Source organism: Oratosquilla oratoria, chromosome 9, assembly GCF_046742065.1.
Source record: "Oratosquilla oratoria isolate Oo_2021 chromosome 9, ASM4674206v1, whole genome shotgun sequence".
Classification (NCBI taxonomy): Eukaryota; Metazoa; Arthropoda; class Malacostraca; order Stomatopoda; family Squillidae; genus Oratosquilla; species Oratosquilla oratoria.
The window spans coordinates 15,441,704-15,463,911 of NC_134785.1; the positions used below are offsets into that span (position 1 = coordinate 15,441,704).

General features: G+C 39.2%; 1 protein-coding gene and 1 long non-coding RNA gene across 3 annotated transcripts in view; one reads left to right on the plus strand and one right to left on the minus strand.

Annotated features, from left to right (window-relative positions):
* LOC143028258 (uncharacterized) overlaps positions 1–3,370 on the minus strand; it is an 18,637-nt gene extending 15,267 nt beyond the window's left edge. The window contains exon 1 of the long non-coding RNA XR_012966711.1: positions 3,230–3,370. This is a non-coding gene — a long non-coding RNA (uncharacterized LOC143028258). The remainder of the gene's footprint in view (positions 1–3,229) is intronic.
* The window catches only part of fbp (fructose-1,6-bisphosphatase), a 21,424-nt gene extending 4,231 nt beyond the window's left edge, over positions 1–17,193 (plus strand). The window contains exons 2-9 of one of the 2 annotated variants that reach the window (XM_076190086.1): positions 1,142–1,348; positions 9,847–9,991; positions 10,492–10,598; positions 12,015–12,159; positions 12,326–12,454; positions 12,649–12,762; positions 16,058–16,145; positions 16,842–17,193. In XM_076190086.1, coding sequence (XP_076046201.1) covers positions 1,167–1,348; positions 9,847–9,991; positions 10,492–10,598; positions 12,015–12,159; positions 12,326–12,454; positions 12,649–12,762; positions 16,058–16,145; positions 16,842–16,942 — 1,011 coding nt within the window. In that variant the 5' untranslated portion in view covers positions 1,142–1,166 and the 3' untranslated portion in view covers positions 16,943–17,193. Of the gene's footprint in view, positions 1–1,141; positions 1,349–5,365; positions 5,657–9,846; positions 9,992–10,491; positions 10,599–12,014; positions 12,160–12,325; positions 12,455–12,648; positions 12,763–16,057; positions 16,146–16,841 lie in introns of those variants that run through there. The other variant, XM_076190087.1, reaches the window with a different exon arrangement.
* Positions 17,194–22,208: the final 5,015 nt, after the last annotated feature.

Here is a 22,208-nt window from a genome sequence, read left to right on the forward strand (position 1 = left end):
TTTAGTGTCGTCCGTAAACTTGCTAACATCACTATTTATACCATCGTCTAAGTTGTTTATGTAAACAATGAACAAGGGACCCAAAATCGAGCCCTGGGGGACCCCACTAGTAACATTGCCCCACCTAGATTTACTCCATTTATGGTGACCCGCTGTTTTCCGTTTCTAATCCAAGCTCTAATCCATTCTAACACTTTTCCTCCTATGCCATGGGCTTTGATTTTATTTAGTAGTCTTTGGTGTGGCACCTTATCGAACGTTTGCTAAAGTCAAGGTAAATAACAACGTAATTATCATTGTTATCTGATGCCTTATATACTTTAGTGTAAAATGATAGAAGATTAGTCACACATGACTTACCCTTGGAGAAACCATGCTGTGTATCGCGAATTAAATTATGCCTTTCGATGTGTTCTCTAAGTCTACTATTACTGATTCAAGGTATCACTCCCAAAATTCGACAAGAGGCGGGGATCTGGGCTCAAACTTTCCTTAGCCAGCAGCCAAGAACGAGAAAACCTACTTGTTTGGTGGTAGTCTTTTGGAGAGAGGAGAAAAAAAAAAAAAAAAAAAAAAAAAACATTGACATCAGTTCGTTTCAAGGGAGGATCCATCCCTGCATTCATCCTCGGACCAGTCAACGTGTCATCTTGACACCCAAAGAGGATTCCGTAACCTCTGAGGACACAGAGTGTCAGGGTTGCTGCAACATTGTACTGAGATTGTCCAATGCAGCATATATAGGTCACTGACTGAGGATTAGTGTAGTCCGGCACGAGCCCTTTTTCGTGTGATTGTGTAAGTATGGTTTTTAGATAGATAAATGGATCAATTGGCAGCCTCTTGTGACTAAGAATTTTCTTCACTATTTTAATTTATTTATTTATTAATTTTCAATAAAACTGAACAACCAAAGTGAAAATTATTCTTACAGTATATACAAGGATACACTTTAGGTAAAAACACTGAACTATTGCCACAGCTTAAAGACCAACATCACATTGAGGGTTGATGCTTCCTAAAATCTTAAGATGGTATCATGCATTAGTATAGTAATAAAGCCACTACCAACATTTACGGTAGGCTTCCCCCAATACCATTAATTTTTCTGTAAAAAACAAAAAAAAATCTGTTGTTGCAGTGTGTGGCCTCTCTCCAAAGTCAAGATGGCGAACCAGGTGCAGCGCTCCGAGCTGGACACCAACTGCATGACACTCAGCCGTTTCATTCTGATGGAACAGAAGAAACATCCACACGCCACCGGTGAACTGTCGCAGCTTCTTGCCGGCATTCAGACTGCCATCAAGTGTATCGCCAATGCAGTGAGAAAAGCCGGCATCGCTGCACTGTGAGTCCTCCATGGAGATGAGTTTTTATTTATTATTTTATTATTAATATGATTTTTTTTTTCGCATCCGACCTAGATATGGATCAAAAGGTCTCCTGTCGGTATGCTCCGCCTTTGTAATCCAGTGGGGCTTATAGATTAGCAGTAAGGGTGGAGGTGACAAATGGGAAACTGTGTTTGTGAGATAGTACTTTCAGGTAATTTTGACCCATTTATGTAAACGTGAACGTCAGGAAAGTGTGTAGTCAAGTGTTAATAAAAAATGAACATAAAAAGATTGGAAGGCAAAATGAAAGAAGATGCAATGGTCAGGGCTGAAGTAAGGCCGGTAGATGAGAGATAATAACACCCTAGCATAGGAAGATAAGTATACTATGAAGGGAAAGCATGCAGATAGGGTAGGGGCCAAGGAGATGGATGCGGGAGGTACAATATTGTATGACTGGATTTGCCAATCAGAGAATTGAAGGAAATAAGAACTGATGGAGTTAAGCATGAAATTGGTGGGATGGAAGTACAGGATGTTCTACATAATGATTCTCAGTCTCCACGATGTCATTCAAAGACCATGGATATACTTGGTATCCATAATGTAATTCTGAGCAATTGAGAACAAAGTGGAGATGAAGGAGGGTCAGGTGACCTGTTCCTCATGTCAAGTTTGATTAGGTATGCGGAAGTGGAGGTTTTCAGTAAAAAGATATGCTCGTCCCAGGTTAAATAGTCAAGGTAAGGGGACCTGCAGCACTTCAACAATTATTGGTATTACATTGCTCAATCTCTTGGGCAAAATGATCGCCCATCTGCTGCTAGCTCAAGTTTGCTTCCATCTACTGAAATGCCAAATACCCAAGCGCTCCGGGTTCACGCCCGACAAGGCAACGGTTGATCGGATCCTAGCGCACCGAAACACTGACGTGAGTCTCAGTAGAGGTAGATTCCAGCCCATGTTGATCTCAAGATGACGTTTGATTCAGTTCATCTTCAGGTGGTTTGGGATCTTTTGTAGATTCGTGGGATTCCGGCGAAAACTTATGGTCTGATGTCTAGCCGTGTCCGATGTCTTTCCTAAGAGAGGGAGGGGTACTCCCTCCGACATTTTTCAACACCTACATAGGCTGAATACTGGACAGAGTTGTTCATTGGCAACACTTGGATCACCGACCTCGTCTTTGCCGATAATGTAATTCTTGCAGAGTCGTTAGAGGTCTCGATTGCGGTCCTCGAGTCACTACACAGTGAGGCGAGATCATGCGGTCTCCAGTTGTCCTGGATCAAGTCCAAGGACCGGTCGTTTGGGGGCTTTCTGGATTACATAGTTAAGTCTGTCCATGCATGTAGCAAGGACATTCAGGTCTTAGAAAGCTTCACATACTTTGGTAGCGTAGTGCATGACAGTAGTGGTTCACGTCAGGAAGTTCTTAGCAGGAATGACATGGCTGGTGGTGTTATGGATTCGCCCAGAGTATATAGTATTATCGATATCCAAGCCATTTGCACTTTCCGGCGTGCTCTACGGTAGTGAGACATGACACTAACTGCGACTTGAAGAGACTTCTCAACGTTTGGTTTACAAATGAATAAATAGATAAAATGATAAATGAATTAATCAGTGAGTAAATAAACGAATGTATAAATTAAATTGAATAAAACAAAATAACGATAAATGAAATAAAATGGAATTTTATATTGTATCACTGATATGGCTTTGTATTTAAACCAACGACTGCTCAGTGAGACTACCAAGGCCGGTTAGCAGCATAATTCGTGAAGACTTAATGCTATGTGGGTTTGTGGCACGTTTCCCTGATGTTATCCCCACTCCACAACGTTATCTCCACATGAGATAACCTTCGGTGGAAGAGATAAGAAGATACTCACATAACAAGAGCTGCTCAGAATGGGAAGGTTGGCTGCCTGAGAATTTCACTGGGGAAACATGGAGACTGCCGTCGGCGTAAAAGTGATGCAAGGCGAATGCTCTTCATTGGTGATGACGTAAATAACAAGCATATCTGAAATCATGTAAATAGTAATTAACATTGCACTTTGTATTCAAGCAATTATATTTTGTCGCTGCTTTTGAAAAACACTACAGGTTGTGGCACACTAGGCATTTGCTTGCTTTTTATACTTTTAATTAGAAACTGATTTGGTTACGATCTTTTGTTTTTCGATTTTCCAAATGTCAAATTACTCTTGCGTCAAATAGTGAGAAGCTGAATGACGAACTAAGAGAAGTTAAACATAAATATTGTTAAAATGTTCATACGGATATTTAGAATATTGTAACCGAAGTCGTTTCTACTTAAGCAGTGGCCAAAACAAGCAGCATTCCTAGCTAGCGTGCTGCCACTACCATTTAAAATTTCAAGACTTGTACCTTTAGCCTTTGACGTGAGGAAAACACGGTTATTTTCAACTTCTGCCCTTTACATTACATGACAATGTATAATGCTGAATTGGTTTGAATATAATGTAAATATCTCTTGTTCGAAATACTTTAGAAAGAGGCATGATCTGCGTTCAGCGTAAGAGAGTCAGTTTGAAATTCAGGTATTAGTTATTATTCTGTACTAAGCTCCACTTTTCAATTCTACCGTAGATGATATTCGCAAATTCCTATATCAACAGCGTAATAGTAACTCCCAACCCGATGCAAGTGGATAATGAGTTTTTCCGACGAATATAGACAACATAAAGTTACAATCGAGCATACTCGCACGTGTGATCAAGCCGCCATTCAAGTGTAAGATATATGTTATATTTTCACTGAAACTACTTGGTCATGTTGTGATGACAACGTCACAAAGGGCCTATTGGTGATAAAACTGGCAAGTAAATGATGGTGATTGGAGGAGTTGGGATAAGGCTTTAGAGTACATAGAGGTGCAAAAGTGAGGGTCAATCTTCAGAATACAATATATGCAGTAGTGGAAGTTTTGAGGAGCGAGCGAGTCGGGTTTAGGCCTACCGTAGGAATTAGCCCCGAGTGTAGCACTTGATGGATGAGGAAAGGAGGTGGAGGAGGAAAGCTAGGTTTAGATGAACATCGATAGTCAATTGTAACGCATGTAACTTAATTGTTTGAAGTCACTGTGCATGTCAAGTAATAGTAGCAGTAGATTCGTCATCAACCCTGTTTTTTTCGACGTAAAAAGATAGCTTAGCAGCAGCCAAAACACTCATATAAGTACCTGTAGGTACAGAAGAAACATGATTTGGTTAAACTTTTTACTGTGAACTTTGCAAATTCTGTAGTCATGTATAATGGAATGTCATCCTTGGTGTTCTTAGCAAATTTAGAGAAAATAGAATTTAATCACACATGATAGTAGTTACTATGGAAAGTACTATAATGGTAGATATGAAAGCTCACTTGATGATCAGAAATCAGTTTTCAATAACACGAAATTTCGTTATATAGTCATGGTAGATCCAATATCCGTAATTACTTGGGAAAATGTTATCTACTTGTAATAAACTAGGTGTAGTAGTTGTTGGTATAACCAGTAGGCTTGCACGCTAGTGTTCGCCCGGAATGGGGCGTGCTGTCTGCACTCTTCGTGATATTGTGGTTACAGAACCTGTGTACGAGAGATATTGTGGCTTGGAGGGGTGCGCTCAAAGTATTGACCTTGAGTGTACGGTAATACTTGCGAGGCGCGAATCAGCAACGAGAAACTGTAGGTTATAGGTTTCCTCTACCTGTTTAGAGGCAGTATTTGAATACAAGTGTTATAACTACGATGTAATATGTGACATTTCAGGTTTGTCCTGACGTGTTATCACCATGGTCCGAGTTCAAAGGAAAAAGAAAATACGTGCAGAGTATATACCATAAGTAGAAACACACGGAAACAACATCTCTCCTTGATTTGTCGGCCGGGCTACTTTTTACTACAAGTGTTATGTTCAAGTTGGTATAAGTGGTTTTTCTTTTGTTGGTTATATAAAAAAAAAAAAGTGTTGATGCGTACGACACTTTTTCCGCGAACCTCGGTACTCACAGCCGCAGCTGACGCCCCTGCGGTCTCTCGTCTCCTCGCCCACCGTCCGGAGAACAAGCAGTGGCTGGAGCGAATCCCTAGTCGTGTCTTTCCTGTAGTCCAGCTTTCGCGACGCCATCACCAAAATGAGTTCCGGCCAGGCTATTGATACCAACTGCATGACTCTAACCAGGCATGTCCTGGCTGAGCAGAAGAAAGTCCCCCATGCTACGGGCGATCTCACCAACCTGCTCGTTTGCATCCAAACGGCTGTTAAGGCTATATCGTCAGCCGTCAGGAAAGCTGGAATTGCTAAACTGTAAGTATGAGCTTGGCAATTGTATCATGATGAACCCCGTTAAAATGCCATATTCAACACAAACAAAAAGCTTCGACAGCTCGTGAACAAGACTTCAAAAACTGATCCCCGACTGCTGACGTTCTGTAGTTTTGTTCAGCTCGGGTATTGGTCACTAAGGTGACTATCAGACACGTTTTAATTATTGATCCTGGTTAACGTCAGGTTATGCTCAGCGAAGTGGGAGAATATTGTAATGTCCTAGTAGTTCCCTGTGCCAGTGTAGGCGGACACGTTTGAAGTACGTCACTGCGCAGGTGTAACATACGTAGCCTACACCTGGCTGGAAGTTCAGATGTGGTGAAAAGTTGTATTTGAATGACCATAACATCGTCAATTATTGAAAAATATTTCTGTGGCAACCCAAGATGTCGATAAATAGTTACATAATCTGTCGCGTGGTTTTTATGTAGGGATCTCTATAGGTAGAACGAGGTAAAAAAAAATCACTAAGGTGAAAACTACAAATTCCTATTGGCAACCGATTTTACTGAAAATGTCTTTAGCGCTTATTTCCATCACGCAAATACACGAAGTACCCAAATGAGACCCGAGTAGACCCACAGTAAATGAATATGTTATGTATCAGTACGAGCAAACTCCCAATTAGCCACATCATTATACATATACTATGAAACTTCTTTCGACGATAGTACGATAAGAATAAGAGCTGGTGAAGTCAGTAATAATAATGGTAATAGTATTGAGAATAATAATGTAAACTTTATTATAGTAATAATGATAATAATTGTAACAATAATGATAATGGTAGAACATATACCAAGGACTTTTCCTCCTTACAAGGGAGGTAGCCAAAGTCAAAGGCGTAAATCCCCTCCCACATATTTCATCCCCACATATTCCACTCCCATTCGCCCCCCCCCCTCATTTCTTTTCCTTATGGATGGTAGTAATAATAATGGCAGTAGTGGTAGTAGTAGCAGCAGCAGCAGTAGTTGTAACAAAAACAACAGAGATTGCGAAGGCCAACTAGTGAGCCGAAATAGCAAAACCCAAAAACACGACCCAGTTGTCTGTTGCTGTGTCGTATATCTTAACACGTAGTCAATATCATGCCGACGGTACCATCCAAGCCTGTTAGCTGTAAACTACAGCTTACTTTGGAGCTGAAAGTATTTTATAGTGGGTTTTCAGCTTTTACAACTAATGTTCCCCAAGCTGAGTGGAATTATTCGGCGTTAACCAGAATTAAACAATAAACACGTCGTCATAGCTAAAAAAAAAAAAAAGAGAAAAAAGAACGAATAATGTATTACTAATGTACATTTTAATCTCAATTTAGTGGGGAGTTTTTTTTTTAGATGAAGGACAAATTCCGGATTGTAAAAGCTTATACATCTTAACCTCGTCAGCTCGATGACGCATATATTTTATAATGCCAGATGCAAACATGTTTTGCAGGAAAATGGTAAGTGCTGCACAAGTGTACGTACGAAGTAAGAAAACAGTTGTCACACTCCAAGGCCCAGCCTTCGCACACCCATGAATGTAGCCAATGAGCGGAGGCCTCGCAAGTGTTCCGGCCAATCATTGCCATTCGTCGTAAGGAGTGGCTGATGCTGTTGCCAAGCCATGTGGAAGAACTATTTCTCTGACATTGGATGTAGTATCTTGAATAACAATACTGCGGGGACTGCTTGCATAAATACATGATGTTGCCAGGGCCACACATTTACTTGTTTCATTATCTAACTTACGAAACTGAATTTTAGTTTGAATAAACACAGTGCATAGGGACCAAGCTACACGAGATGTAGTATGTGCTAGTAGGCTCGTTTGTAGTTTGGGTAAGAGCATTTAAAAATACAGAGCTGTAATTTTTAAATCCCAATTTCTACATCGTATATTGAATCTGTTGACTTAGGAACGCATACTTATATTCGTGCTTGTTTTATTTACTCGTTTATATATCTATTATTTTGTTTTGGCGTTTATTCATCATTATAGGATATCGATTGAACTTATCTTATTGTTTTTGTATAAAAAGGAGACCTTGGAGTGCATTGTGACTGATAAGATTAAAGATGGTAGCGAACATCGGGTGGCGATGTGCACATCAATTGTAGCCTACCATGATATTACAACATTCAGGCAGTATGGGAAAGTTTATTTACGAAATGATCATTCGGTAGAGCTTGATAATGGTTTCAAACCTTTAGCCACTTAGTAATTTCATTTGTGTAATAGGTTACAACCACCGGAGAAAGTTAGATTATTTAGGAACAATAAACTAAAGAAACTTTGAAGGTGGAAATGGCGTGTAACTCAAAGTATTTGGCTTAGAATTACTGTGAGCTGTTACAGGGATGCCATTTTTACATCAATAGCCGTAATTATTTTTTTTCATGTTTTTGGCAACTCGTATCCAACTTCGTATTTCTTTTTCAGTCTGTTCTGGACGGCAGAAAATAGGTAAAACAAAAGAAAAAGAAAAGAAAAACTGATGTAGAAGTTAAAATGAGACTCATGAAGTCTAATATTTTGTATATCTTATTGAAGATGAAAAGAAAATTGTGAAAACTTCTGGTCAGAGTCTGGTAATGAAATAATCTAGATTCCATGGGCGTGCACATTCTCCTTTTTAAAGGCTGTTCCGTTAGTAATCGTGTTGCAAATAACGTTTAAAAGAGGGATTAGAAGACTGGCGAGATCATCAGCTAACCTCCGCGTAAAGCCACACATACCGCGTGTTGCATTCCCTCGAAATGTCGGCAGCTATTGCTTCCTCATGCCTTCTTGTCGAGTTGTCGTATCCGTATCGCGGCGCAGCCTGGTCCAACTGCAATTGCGATCGCATGCTGATGACAGCCGCAAAACCGTTATTGTTATGAATTTTTGTGGACTTTAGCTACTTTAAGCATTTTGTCATGACTTATAATCAATGCTACTACTACTACTATCGTGCAACGTGCACATCATTTGCGCATGCGCTGTGATGTGCACGTAATTATGTACAATATTGTTTAATAATTTTTGACAAAATATTGTAAAATAACAAATGCTGGCGAAAACTCGTTGAAAGTTGTGGTTTTGTGGCTGCCATGAGGACGCCTTTTGCACGCACCAAGACATGTATCGAGGCTGAGTTTGAGAAAATTTTGTGATGACTAATTCGTTGCACCAGAATTTTCATTTTGAAGGACCATAATGGAGATTATAATTGCAACTGTGAATTAGACGAGACGTGTCTAGAGGGCGTGACTCACGTCTGAAACGAGTTCCTCTACAAATGGAGGTTGGAATAATTTGATGTTTAAAAAAGACGACTGTCATTTAACCTCGAGAAAAAATGTAAAACTATGTATTTTTAGCGTTTTGTTAGATTTGTGTAGATTTTCATGTTAGGTTAACGTATTTGGTAATACTATCGTTACTCATTATAATGATCGTTATCTTTCATATTTTTATTATTGTTCTAGTTTTATCTGCAGGACTGCAGTCATTATTATCAATAATATATTGTACCAGCCATCGCTTTATCAGAGTGCAGACGTGTGCCCCAGCTGCTAAAAATTCAGCCTGCTTTTGTATTTGTCAATGAGTAATGACTGATGTTTTGGCTTAAATTACTTCTCTTACCATATAGTAGGTAGGACATCATTAATAAATAACACCAATCCAGGGATATTGCTTCTGGGCTTCCCATACTCCTGGGTGCTGGGACTGTTCTTAAAATTTAATTATCAATAAAATAGAATCCCACTCCACTCAAGATTTTTCTTCAGTTTGTTAGGATGTGTATCTGTAATGGGATAGGGGGATAAAATCTTTGTGCATATATTTACACCAATAAAACAGTATATCCTGGGAAATATTTTGATACAGGATGTAATTTTAATCATTATGTATATCATTCAAGTAAATTATGGTGACACTCCTCAGGTGAATAGCATCATCTACCAGACTGAAGTTTGATGAAGGCATCACCATACTGAAGGGATAATTGTGATATAATTTCTGAAACCGCATCAGAGTTGTTCTATTATATATTTGTAGGGCTTTCTGATGCAGAAATGAGTGTTTCTTCGATTAATTCTTATATATACAATATCCCCCTATCTTGTTTATAACTGTCATATGATAATGGGTTGGTTAGTATGTCACTGATTTCTTTTATTTATGTATTGTAGGTATGGTATGGCAGGTGATGTAAATGTACAAGGAGAGGAAGTGAAGAAGTTGGATGTACTTTCTAATGACTTGTTCATCAACATGCTCCGATCCTCATACACTACTTGTCTTCTGGTCTCTGAGGAGAACAAAACAGTAATTGAGGTAAGTATTGTACATGGTAGGATTAGTCCAGTAAAATAACTACAGTATAATTCTCAGTCAGTCTGTTGTCTCAATTCTCTTGCAATGAATTTATGCATGTTTTTTTTTTATTATGTATTTGTTATATAGTACAGGTGGTAGGTTGTAGGAGTTTGGGTATTATATTGAAGGTGTAATTGATTTATTTATTTGTTATTATTTTTATCATTATTATTTTCTTTTTTTATGTACAGTAGTCTGTTGTAATAGAGTTCATGGTTTTTGCATAGATCTGTTTACATAGCTTTTTCATGTGATGTTAAATGGGAAGGATTTTTCTGTATACAAATGTCATTTTGGGGTGGTTTTGGCACATTCCATTATTTCCACTGCTTTATTTATTATTTGTAAAGTGTATACTTTCATGATTGTTGAGAACAATGCTGTAAAGAAAGACTGAATATATAACTTGATATGAGATAATGTAGAATGGATAAATTTATGCCTGACACTTATTACAGGTGGAAAAAGACCATCAAGGAAAGTATGTTGTCTGCTTTGACCCTCTAGATGGATCTTCCAACATTGACTGTCTTGTATCTATTGGATCTATATTTGCCATCTACAGGTAAATAATATTATGTATGTAGCGTAGATCAGAGAGTGCTGGAGTGGCTTAGACATATTGAAAGAAGGAATTAGGAAAAATTAGCAAGGAGATTGTAGAAAGTAGTAGGTAGAGGGAGCTTGTGAAGATGGAAAATGAGATGGATGGATGGAAAGGGTGAAAGTGACTTTTGAGTGCACATGGAATGTCTATTGAGCAGGAAAGAAAGAATGCAAAAGATATTAAATGGAGGGAGATTGTGGATGGATGAAGGAATGACATGGGTCAAATAGATGTTTTTCTTATCTTTCAAGATATCAAGTGGATGAAGGGGGATGCACCATATAATGAGCTGATTTGAAGTAAACCAGCTTCAGGTCTTGGGCCTTAGTGTGAAAGAACTGTGCTTTTCTGCATTGCCTTTTACACAAGCAGTGTGATAAAGTACGGGGCAACTCTCCAACCCCAGATACTGAGATGGGAGGGGTAGTTGAATGAGTGTGTATGGGTGTGTTTTTTGACTTAGCCACCTTTTTGTAAGAGGAAGAAGATGTTTTAGGTATGTACTGTCGAATCTCTATATTCAAACTTAATTTCAGTCATTTGAATACAAAATTATTTGAATATGAGGTAAATTTTTCTCATAAGAAATAATGTGTGAATTATATTTGTCCATTTTGAAACCCTATTCCCTACCATACTGCTTTGGTCAGAGGCAGTGCAACAAGCCACAACACCTACATAAAGGGCTCAACAGCCAGAACTGGTTTACCCCCACTGTTTTATTATGTGGTAAACTCCACCCCTCATCCAGCTGAGAAATATACAGAGCAGACAAGAATAGTATCCCTTCAGGCCATGTCATTTCCTCACCCATTTATAACCACTCTTCTCAAACTTACCATAACATCCCATTCCCATTCCCATGCAGTGGGACTTTTCTTTTTCAAAGGCCACCATTGGGTCATTTCCCTGCCTGAACAGGGCTGTTGAGAACCAACGCAGGAAGCTTGCAGCTGGCCATGCAGATTTAACTCACAATCTCCTGTTCATTAGTTCAAGATGGTATCCATTGGGGTACTGCACAGAACCACACTTCATTCATTCCTATCTTCTGCACTCTTTGTAACATAACAGACAATCCTCTTGTTACCAGTGACCCCTTTGCCCCATCTATCTACTTCATTCTTGGTCTTCCCCTTAAGTTCCCTCCATCCACTTCTGTTTTCTATTCTTTTTTTCTTTTCTTGTGGATTTGATTTGTTCATGGTTCCTGGAAATGATACGCTAGTGTGCCTAACATTCATTTGAAACATTTTTTATTATATTCGTTCAGTAAATGGAACCTACTTTGACAGCTCTGGGAAGAACCCAGACATGTTGTAGAACTAGCAAGGTCACGTAAACATACTGATATGATCTGATTTTAACTTACAGGAAAAACACGGATAATGAGCCTAGTGTAGATGATGCTCTCCAGCCAGGTCGTAGCCTGGTAGCTGCTGGATATGCTCTCTATGGTTCTGCTACCATGATGGTTCTTTCTACTGGTAATGGCGTCAATGGCTTCATGTTAGATCCCGTAAGTCATCATCTTAAAGATATAGCTAAACCCGTGTATAAGTTAGGGTGTGTTTATTTTTTGTTTGAATACATTAAGAATTAATTTATTTTTATTCTTTAAACTTGGTTGATATTTGATATCAGGACCCAGTGCCCCTTCTGATGACATTTTTTACTTTTAACAGAGCATTGGTGAATTTGTGCTTACTGATCCCAACATGCGTGTCAAGGACAAAGGCAAAATCTACAGCTTAAATGAAGGCTATGCTAATTTATGGGACCCAGCAGTAGCCGAATATGTTCAAGGGAAAAAGGTAAACATGGACAATAAGATGAATGTTCAAATTTATTAGGAGAAGCTGTCTTCGTAAGTCTCTCAAAATACGGAGACATAGTCAGAGATGTGTAGCCTAGTATGCAACCTTCAGGGGGAATTTAAAGTACCATCTGAAAATGGGAAAAAAATCCTCTGCTATTATAAATAGATTTATAAAAGTTTTTCTTGCAGGCAAAAAAAGCTGGTGCTCGCTACATCGGTTCTATGGTAGCAGACGTGCACAGAACACTCAAATATGGTGGCATCTTTATGTACCCAGCTACTGCTGATGCTCCCAAGGGAAAGGTGAGATTAAGGAAGATGTGCTTTTCAAATATTACCCTCTTTGTTGATTAAGTTTCTTTGCCATTACATATAAAATAAACAAAATTTATTAGTATTGCCCCAGGTCTCACTTGTAGGAGACTCTTGTGTGTGTGTGTATTTACCTAGTTGTATTTTATGGGAAGGGGAGCTATACTCGTGGTGACCCATTTTTGTATCTCGCAAGATCAAGTTTGTTCTTAAATTCTTGCATGGTGTTTGCACACACTATCACTCTGTGTGGGAAGCTGTTCTTTTTCAGGTCTCTTCTGTAGCTGTCCTTTTCAAGTTTCATCGCATGTCCCCTTGTTTTCCTCTGTTCCACTTTAATAAGTCCTCTCTATCAAGGCGTTCCTTTCCTTTCATAATCCTGTAGATGGTTATTAGATCTCCTTGTTTTCTTATTTGTTCCAGGGTCGGCAATTCCAGTTCGGCCAATCTTTGTCCATATATCAGGTTTGAAAGTGTTGGGGCCATCTTTGTCATTGCTCTTTGTATTCTTTCTGATTTTCTTTATATTCTTTTTTGTACCGGGTGACCATATCATCACTGCATATTTCATTTTTGGCATTATCAGTGCCTTCCTGGACTTACAAAAGGCATTTGATAAGATACCACATAGAAATTTACTAAATAAACTGGAAACAATAGGAGGCATACATGGAAAACTGTTGAATTGGATGGAGGATTTCTTACATGGAAGAAAAATGAGAGTAGTGCACAGAGACAAATATTCAAAATGGGAAGAAATGAATAGTGGCGTCCCACAGGAGTCAGTGTTAGCTCCGATAATGTTTGCTATATATATATGAATGACATGGACGAAAGAATTGAATGTTACATGAATTTCTTTGCAGATGATGCAGAGGATAAGCTCTGAAATAGACTGAATTGTTACAGAATGATCTGAACAAAGTCTCAGAGTAGAGCAAAAGATGGGAAGTAGAATTCAATATCAAGAAATGCAGTATAATAAGAATTGGGAAAAGAAAGAATAGAATATCAGGACAGTATAAAATTGACGAAAAAGAAGTAAAGAAAGTAAATTCTGAAAGGGACCTGGGAGTAATCATCACCAAAGACCTCTCGTCAGATACACATACATACATATACCAAAGGCTTTTTCCCCCTTACACAGGGGGTAGCCAAAAAGAAAAAGGCATAGAAACCACTCCCACCCATTCCATCCCCTACATATTCCACTCCCCTCCACCCTCCTCCCTTCCTGTCATCATGGCACCTCCTGGATGATGGGTCATCCTTGCATCTTGCCCACTGCCCTGTGTCAGAAGCAGTGTCACAGGACACAGGACATCCACAGCAAGGCCATTACAATAAATCAGTGACCCCTCCCTTTCCGTCCCTTCATACAGAAAAGGAGAAGATGGGGAGAAATCCCTTAGGGCTGCATCAATTTATTTCTCATACATACTCCCTCACCCCCCATCCCCTACCCATTCCACCTCATGCATCACAGCATCATCCATACACAACCCTTGTCCATTCACCCCTATCTTCTGTCCTCTCCCGTCCTTTCTAAACGGACATTCCTCTCTTTTGTAATGCCCCTTTTACCCCATCCATCCATTCACTCCTTCCACCTCTGCCTTCCACATATAGATAAAATAGTTGGAGAAACGTACAATTTGTTGAGATCAATAAAAGTGGCTTTTGAATACCTGGATAAGGAAATGATAAAAAGAAATATTACAAACACTGATAAGGCCAAAACTGGAATATGCAGCACTGATATGGTCACCCAGTACAAAAAAGAATATAAGAAAATTAGTAAGAATACAAAGAGTAATGACAAAGATGGCTCCAGCACTTTCAAACTTGACATATGGGCAAAGACTGGATGAACTGGAATTGCCAACACTGGAACAAAGAAGAGAATGAGGGGGCCTACTAGCCATCTACAGGATTATGAAAGGCAAGGAACTCCTTAATAGGGAGGACTTATTAAAATGGGACAGAGGAAAAACAGGAGGACATGTAATGAAACTCAAAAAGGACAGCTACAGAAGAGACCTGAAAAAGAACAGCTTCCCACACAGAGTGATAGATATCTGGAACAAACTGGATGAAAAAATAGTGTGCAAACACCATACAAAAATTTAATAACAAACTTGATCTTGTGAGATACAAAAACGGGTCGCCACGAGCATAGCTCCCCTTCCCATAAAATACAACTAGGTAAATACCCACACACATACCCACACCCTTACACCCTTACCTTTTCCTATAGCTTTCTCACATATGTCATACTACAAAAATATGATCCATACACCACCTACCTGTCCAAAACCCACACTGTTCCTCTCCAGATCCTCTCAATCAAGACCCTTCTATAAGCCTTCCCAACTACACTTAACAAACTGATCCCTCTGAAACTACTACTCACACTTGTCACCTTTTCCCTTGTAAAGTGGAACTATACAGGCACTTCTCCAGTCCCCCAGCACTCAGCCCTGTCTTAAACATTAAAATAACGTCACCAGCCAGTCCATCATCACTGTACCTCCTTTTTTGAGACATTCAACCCAGATGCCTTACCAGTTCTTATCATCTTAACAACTGCCTTCGCCTCGTCTTTCCATATTTCTCCTACATTTTCCTCACTCATCATGGCCATGTTCTTAGCACCACTGCAACTACCTTTCCCTCCCTATCCTCCTTCACATTTAGGAACTCCCTAAAATACTCTGCCCATCCTCCTCTTATTGCCTTCTCTTCCATTTTCATCTCTCCATCTACACATTTTACCATTTTTTCTCTACTTTATTTGCCTCCTCTTCCTCTTGTAATTTCTTTCCAAAACATCTTTTTATTACTCTCAAAATTTTCTGTCTTAGTCTTACCCCATTTCACATCTGCTCTCCTCTTTGCCTCATTTATTTTATGCTTTACTTCTCTATTCTTTGTACCTCTCATATGATTCTCTCATCCTATTTTGCAAGTAATATGTGAATGCTTGCTTCTTCTTTTCTATAACCTTCTTTGCTTCCTCATCCCACTACTCACAATCCTTCCTTCAATTTCCTTCTATCCTCTTTGTTCCACATACCATCTTTGCACATCTTGTGACTCCCTTCTTGAACCATCCCCATTCCTCCTCCATTTCTAGTTCTTCTCTATCCTTCACTCCCACTCCTCTCTCAGCTTCTTTTTGTACTCCCCCTTTTTTCATTTAAGCAGTCATGATGTATATATATAAATATATATACACACACCCATATATATATAATGTATTTTTTCTTTTTATCACAATTTACAGCTACGTCTTCTTTATGAGTGTAACCCAATGGCTTTTGTGATGGAACAAGCAGGTGGCAAGGCTATAAATGGGAAGATCCCTATTCTGGGTAAGTATCTTTTTGCAGGGTTTCTTTATGGACACTTAGCACTTAAGTTCTGATTAGAATATCTCTTGTTGCCTCGGGCCAACAATGAGCACCTGCTTATAGTGATTCTGGAAGAGAGAAATCAAATCATCTCCCCATTATAAATCTTCAAAACCCATCACTGTGTTTACAGCTTCATCCTTGAGGGGATGATACGATCCCCAGACCAAGCTGAGGATCAGTTTAGAGTTTAAATTTTATTTGAAAATCCATGTGAACAAGTTGCATAAACACGGGAAAGGAAACATGGACTGGAAGTGAAGCGTTTATTCCTGACGTTTCGCCTATTGACTTTCTCAAAGTCAATAGAAGAAACGTTAGGAATAAATGCTTCACTTCCAGTCCATGTTTCCTTTGCTGTGTTTATGTAAATTGTATTTCCTTCACCTTTTCACACAAGGAGAGCTGATGACCAGCGATTGTCCCCTGCCTCCTCATAATTCAAGCTGGTGACATGGAAACTGTCTCGCAGTAATACAAAACAGACAGTCCCAATTTTCTTTCCCAAGATATTTTCTAAAGGGCTCAAAGACTATTACCAGCCACTGTGGGTCTGTAGGTTTCCAGTCAATGAATCTTAGGCAACAGTTATCATTAAAAGTAATTCCCAAAATAGCCCCATTTCCAGTAAGTCTAAAATTTTACCTCTTTTTACAGACATCAAGCCAACTGAAATTCATCAGAGAGTCCCAATCTTCCTTGGCTCAGCAGGAGATGTCACAGAAATCGAAGAATTGTACAAAAAACATAACCTCTGAGACAGCTAATGAGTCTGCTTGTTCATTGCTCATAATGACCAACAACATATCTTCTTTTTTTTTCTTCTTTTTTTTTTCTTTTTTTTTTCTTTGTTGCAATTATAATTTCTTTTTTGAAATTTGGCACGAAAGATGAGAAAAAATTGTAATGCATACGAGTTTGAAACCCATCATATTGTATATGGTGAGGTATGCTAATGTTGCCATGTGGAAAGGCAGTAATAATGGTGGATATTAAATCTTCATTCTTATTTTGCCTTTTATTCTACCTCAACAGCATAGCACCAAGTGTTTGGTTCTACCATGAACAGGTTGTCTTCATAGTCATAGAAGACTCACTCCTATTTCAGCAGGGAATATTTAGAAAAAAAAGTGTGTATATATATATATATGTATATATATATATATATATATATAATATAATGTACATGCATATATGCCAAAGGCCCTTTCCCCCCTTACAAGCCAAAGGACACAGCCACTATATACATACATATACCAGAGGCTTTTTTCCCCCTTTAAAAGGGAGGTAGCCAAAAAACAAAGGAAAAAAACAAAACAAAAAACACTCCCATCCAGCCCCTTTCCTCCATCTTGGCTCTTCCTGGATGATGGGTCATCTCTCCCATTCCTCTCTCAGCTTCTTGTATTCCTTCTCATTTAAGCAGTTCACTTTAAGCACCTCGCTACCTCCTGTCTTTTCCCTCTTTTTCCATCTATCCTCCACTCTCAACTTACCTTCCACCAAAAAATTATCTGATATTCCCCCATTCTCTCCCCTTAGAACATGTACATCCTTAACTCTTCCTATTATACTCCTGGTTACCACTATATAGTCCATTAATGCTCTATCTACCACCCTTCCATCCACCACCCTCTCCCATGTGTACTTATACTTGACTTCCTAAACACTGTATTTGCTATCGTCAACTCTAGACACATCACCATCAACTATTACGATTTTTTCCTGGAAATCCATGATTTTCAACCACTCTGTCTATTGGTTCCTTTCCTACCCTAGCATTAAGGTCTCCCAATACAGTAGAACCTTTACATACGAATTTAATTCGTTCCAGGACCTACTTTGTAAGTTGAAATGGTCATATGTTAAATATTCCCATAAAAATACACTGTAATTCGTCCCATAACCCAAAAACCTATGATAACTCCTTAATAAATACTGTACTGCAGATAATTACACATAGCAATAAAACAAATGCATTACTGTATATAAGAGATGTAAAAAAAAATAATTTATAAGGATCACTTATACGAACACCACTCATGCTTTTCTATGATTTCTTGCTTTACTTCTAAGGAAAGCATTACTTTCTTCCTTTTTTCACCACTGCTACCACTTGCACTAGCCTTCATGGGACCCATGATGATAAAATAAAAAAGGAAATGTGAAAAGGAAGGTATTAAGCACTGTTATTTACGATCAGAACAAGGAGAACCAAGCGACACGAAGGAGAGCTGTGAACTGACTGCCGTCTAGCGGGCTAACCATGAAACTGTGACACTATGAGAAACTTTGATGCCGTATACTGTATATGCAAAACTTCGACGACTTCGTATGTTGGAAATTACTTCGGGTGTAGAGTCAAATATTAGATCGAATTTCACATCGCATGTTGGAAAATTCATATGTTTAGGCAATCGTAAGTAGAGGTTCTACTGTACCATTACATTGGTATTACTCCCTAATCCCTCTATGCACTCATTTAAATCTATCCAAAAAGCCTTTCCTCTACACTCTTCTCACTACCAGGCCCATATGCACTTACAAAAACCCGCATCTTCCTTCCCAGTTTCACTTTCATCCACATTAACCTTGAAGAAACCTCCATCCACTCCACTACATGCTTACCTTTTTCTTCACTTGCTAGTATAGCTGCCCCTTCTCTCCCTCATCCTCTCTTCACTCCTGAGATCCTCCCAACTACAATCCCAAACTCAAACTCACCCCTCCCTTTCAACTTAGTTTCATTCAGTGCCAACACATCCATCTTCTCATAAACATACTGCCTATCTTTTCCCTTTTACTCTCATCTCTACCACATCCATGGACATTAAAAGACCCAAACCTTAGGGTACTGGTTGGAAAACTCCCAGACCCTCTTATGCCTTTACCTTTTTTAGGAATGTCCCCTTTGGGGCTACAGGGAGAAGGATGCCTATTCCTATCCCTGTCCCATTTTTGTTGCCTCATACAATTCAAGTGGAAAGACTTGATGGCAGTATTCTTTTCCCCCCACCACAGGGTTTGGCAAAATGAGGAAATGATTATTCATAGAAATGGTACAGGAAAATAACAAGAGTGGGGGGACAGCACGACAGAGGGATAGTTGCAGTATAATAAAGTATTATTATTTCTCCATGAATAGAGATTTCCTCTACCACAGACAAAACGATGTGTGGCTCTGGTCCATAGAGGCACCCCATATAGACCCTCAAGTATCAGCTGCATGTTATTTAGCAGCCTTTAACCCTGCAATAACATGCAGGCAATACCCCAGATGGGGTATACTGTACACTATATACATATTAAAAGAAATAATAATAATATCCCTCCCATACCAGCTTGTTGTGGATGAAGAATCATCCCTGTCCCCACCACACTACTTGGGTCAAAGGTAATGTAGTAAGACAGTTTTTTCATAGTATGGTCTGGCAGCTTTATTATATGATGACCTCCCCTCCTCTTCCTCTCATAATACTTTATGGAACAAAAAAGAACATCTCTTGGCCATGTTGCCCTTTCATCCATTCATTCCCACACAACTTAAAAATTACTGTCTATATACAAAGGTTTCTTTGCTGTTATGAGGAAGACAGCTAGCCAAAGCATGCATCCACACTAACCCATCCACTCCCATCTGTCAACCATTTGTTTCCCTTTCATCTTGGCTCCAGGTGGATGAAGGGTCATCCCCGTCTACCACCCACTGCCTGGGTCATAAACAATGCAGTAAGGCTCAGCACATTCACAGCAGGGCTAGCTTCTTCATTTACATGACAAACATTGATCCTCATCCCCTCATGCAAAAATAAAGATGGGAGATTATGGTCTATTCACAACCATTCTCCACTTGCACATACCTTTTGCCTTCTCTCTTCCCTGTTTGACAGACATTCCGCTTTTGCTCAAGGGGCATCCATCCATCCATCTCATTCTCTGTCTTTCCATCAAGTTTATTGCTTCCAGCTTTATCTTCCATAGTCTTTTTGCTAATCTTTCCTCACCTGTTCTTTCCATGTATCCAAACCATCCTAATATTCTTCCATCAACTCAATCTACCATCTCCCTTTCTACCCCAGCTCTCCTTGCCTTAGTTCTCTTCTTATCCATCCTTATAACACCCACCATACTTCTCAAACATGTTTAAATATCTCCTTTCTACCTCCCTTAAATTCTGAGTCCCTGCCCCATACTATGTCATAGGCACAGTCACTCCTTCATTCACCTAAGTGTAATCACAGGAAATGAGCAACACTCGGGTCCTGTTCCCTACTTTCCAATCTGTCATGCCTAGCAGTTTCAACCTAGCATATATCCTTATTATCAATTATCATATTAAGATTTGAATTATGTATTGTTTCAGCTTTGGCTATATCACCTAAGCTATTCCAAGTGTTTATGTATCTACATGGAAAATTATATTAACATACTTTTGATATGCAGTCTACTTTCATTTGTTCTCTTGATTTCATAAAGCCCTCCTATCCCTAATTAAGAGAATTCTTCTACCAATTTAATCTATCCCATTTATCAAGCTGAATACTGTAATCATATCACCTCTTTCTCTTTGATCATTCAAATTTAGTAGACTCAGTTCTTTTAATCTTTTCTTGTATGGTTTATCTATCAGGCTTGGAACCAGTTTGGTTGCTACACTTTGTATTCTTTTGATATTGCTTATATCCTTTACTCTTTGTGGGGACCAAACCACTGATGTATATTCTAGTCTTGGACAGATCAAGGTTTCTATGAGGTTTTTCATCATTTATCCATTCATATGGTGAAAAGTCTATTTAATCTTCTGGAGTAATCTCTATGTCTCTCCCATAATCTTGCTGATATATCTGTCAAGTGACAGGCTGTTTTTTATCAACACTCCCATCCAACTAAGCAGAGGATAGTATTAGTGATAGATTAGGTATCTAAACAGCCATGTAAGGACCAATAAGTCTGTTGCAGTTCATTTGTCCATGTAATTCCATGTAACTACCAAGTCTTTCTTCAATTTTGCTTTTGTAATGGATTCACTTGGCAGGGAATAGTTTAAAGGGTCTTTAGTAGCAATTACCCATTTCAAATACTTTACATTCTTTGGTATTGAAATTAATTTTCCACTTTTGGCTCCATGAAAATGATGAGAACAGGTAAGGGTCGTATTAGATGGGTGTCATGCAGAGTGTCAGAAGAAGGGAGGTACAGTAATAGTGGACTGGTTGGTGAAGTTTAATGTGTGTTTAAGGGAGGGTAGAGTGGCAGAGGACTAGAGGAGTGCCTATATAGTTCCACTTTGCAAGGGAAAAGGGGACAAATGTGAGTGCAGCAGTTTCAGAGGGATTAGTTTGTTGAGGGTGGTTGGGAAGGCTTATGGTAGGGTTTTGATTAGGAGGATTAGGAGAGGAATAATTGGTGAGGAACAATGTAGGTTCACAACAGGTGGGGGCTATGTGGATCAGATTTTTGTAGTAAGGCAGATATATGAGAAAGCTTTGGGAAAAGGTAAGGATTGTGGGAGGCACTGGAAAAGGCTTATGACAGGGTAGAGAGGAAGGCACTGTCGGAGGTTTTGCAGATATATGGGATTGGGGAAAAGCTGGTAAGGGCAGTCAAGAGTTTTTACAATAGTAGAACCTATGTTAGAATGGGAAACAGAGAGAGTTAGTGGTTTGAGGTAAATGTGGGATTGCATCAGGGCTGTTTCATGTGCTATTGCTGTTCACTGTGTACATGGATGGGGTGGTGCAGGAGGTAAATGCATGGGCAATGGGCAGGGGACTAGAGACTGTTAAAGAAATTTGAGAAAAATGGGAGGTGAGCTAGTTGTTGTTTGCTGATGACACTGCACTTGTGGCAGGGTGAGAGGAATTAAGAAAGTTAGTGATGGAGTTTCGAAAGGTATGCAGTAGGAGAAAGTTGAAAGTAAATGTGGGTAAAACCAAGGTGATGAGATGTACAAGGGTAGAGGATGGCAGTGAGTTGGAAGTAAGTCTAAAAGGAGAGAGGCTGGAGGAAGTGAATGTCTTTAGG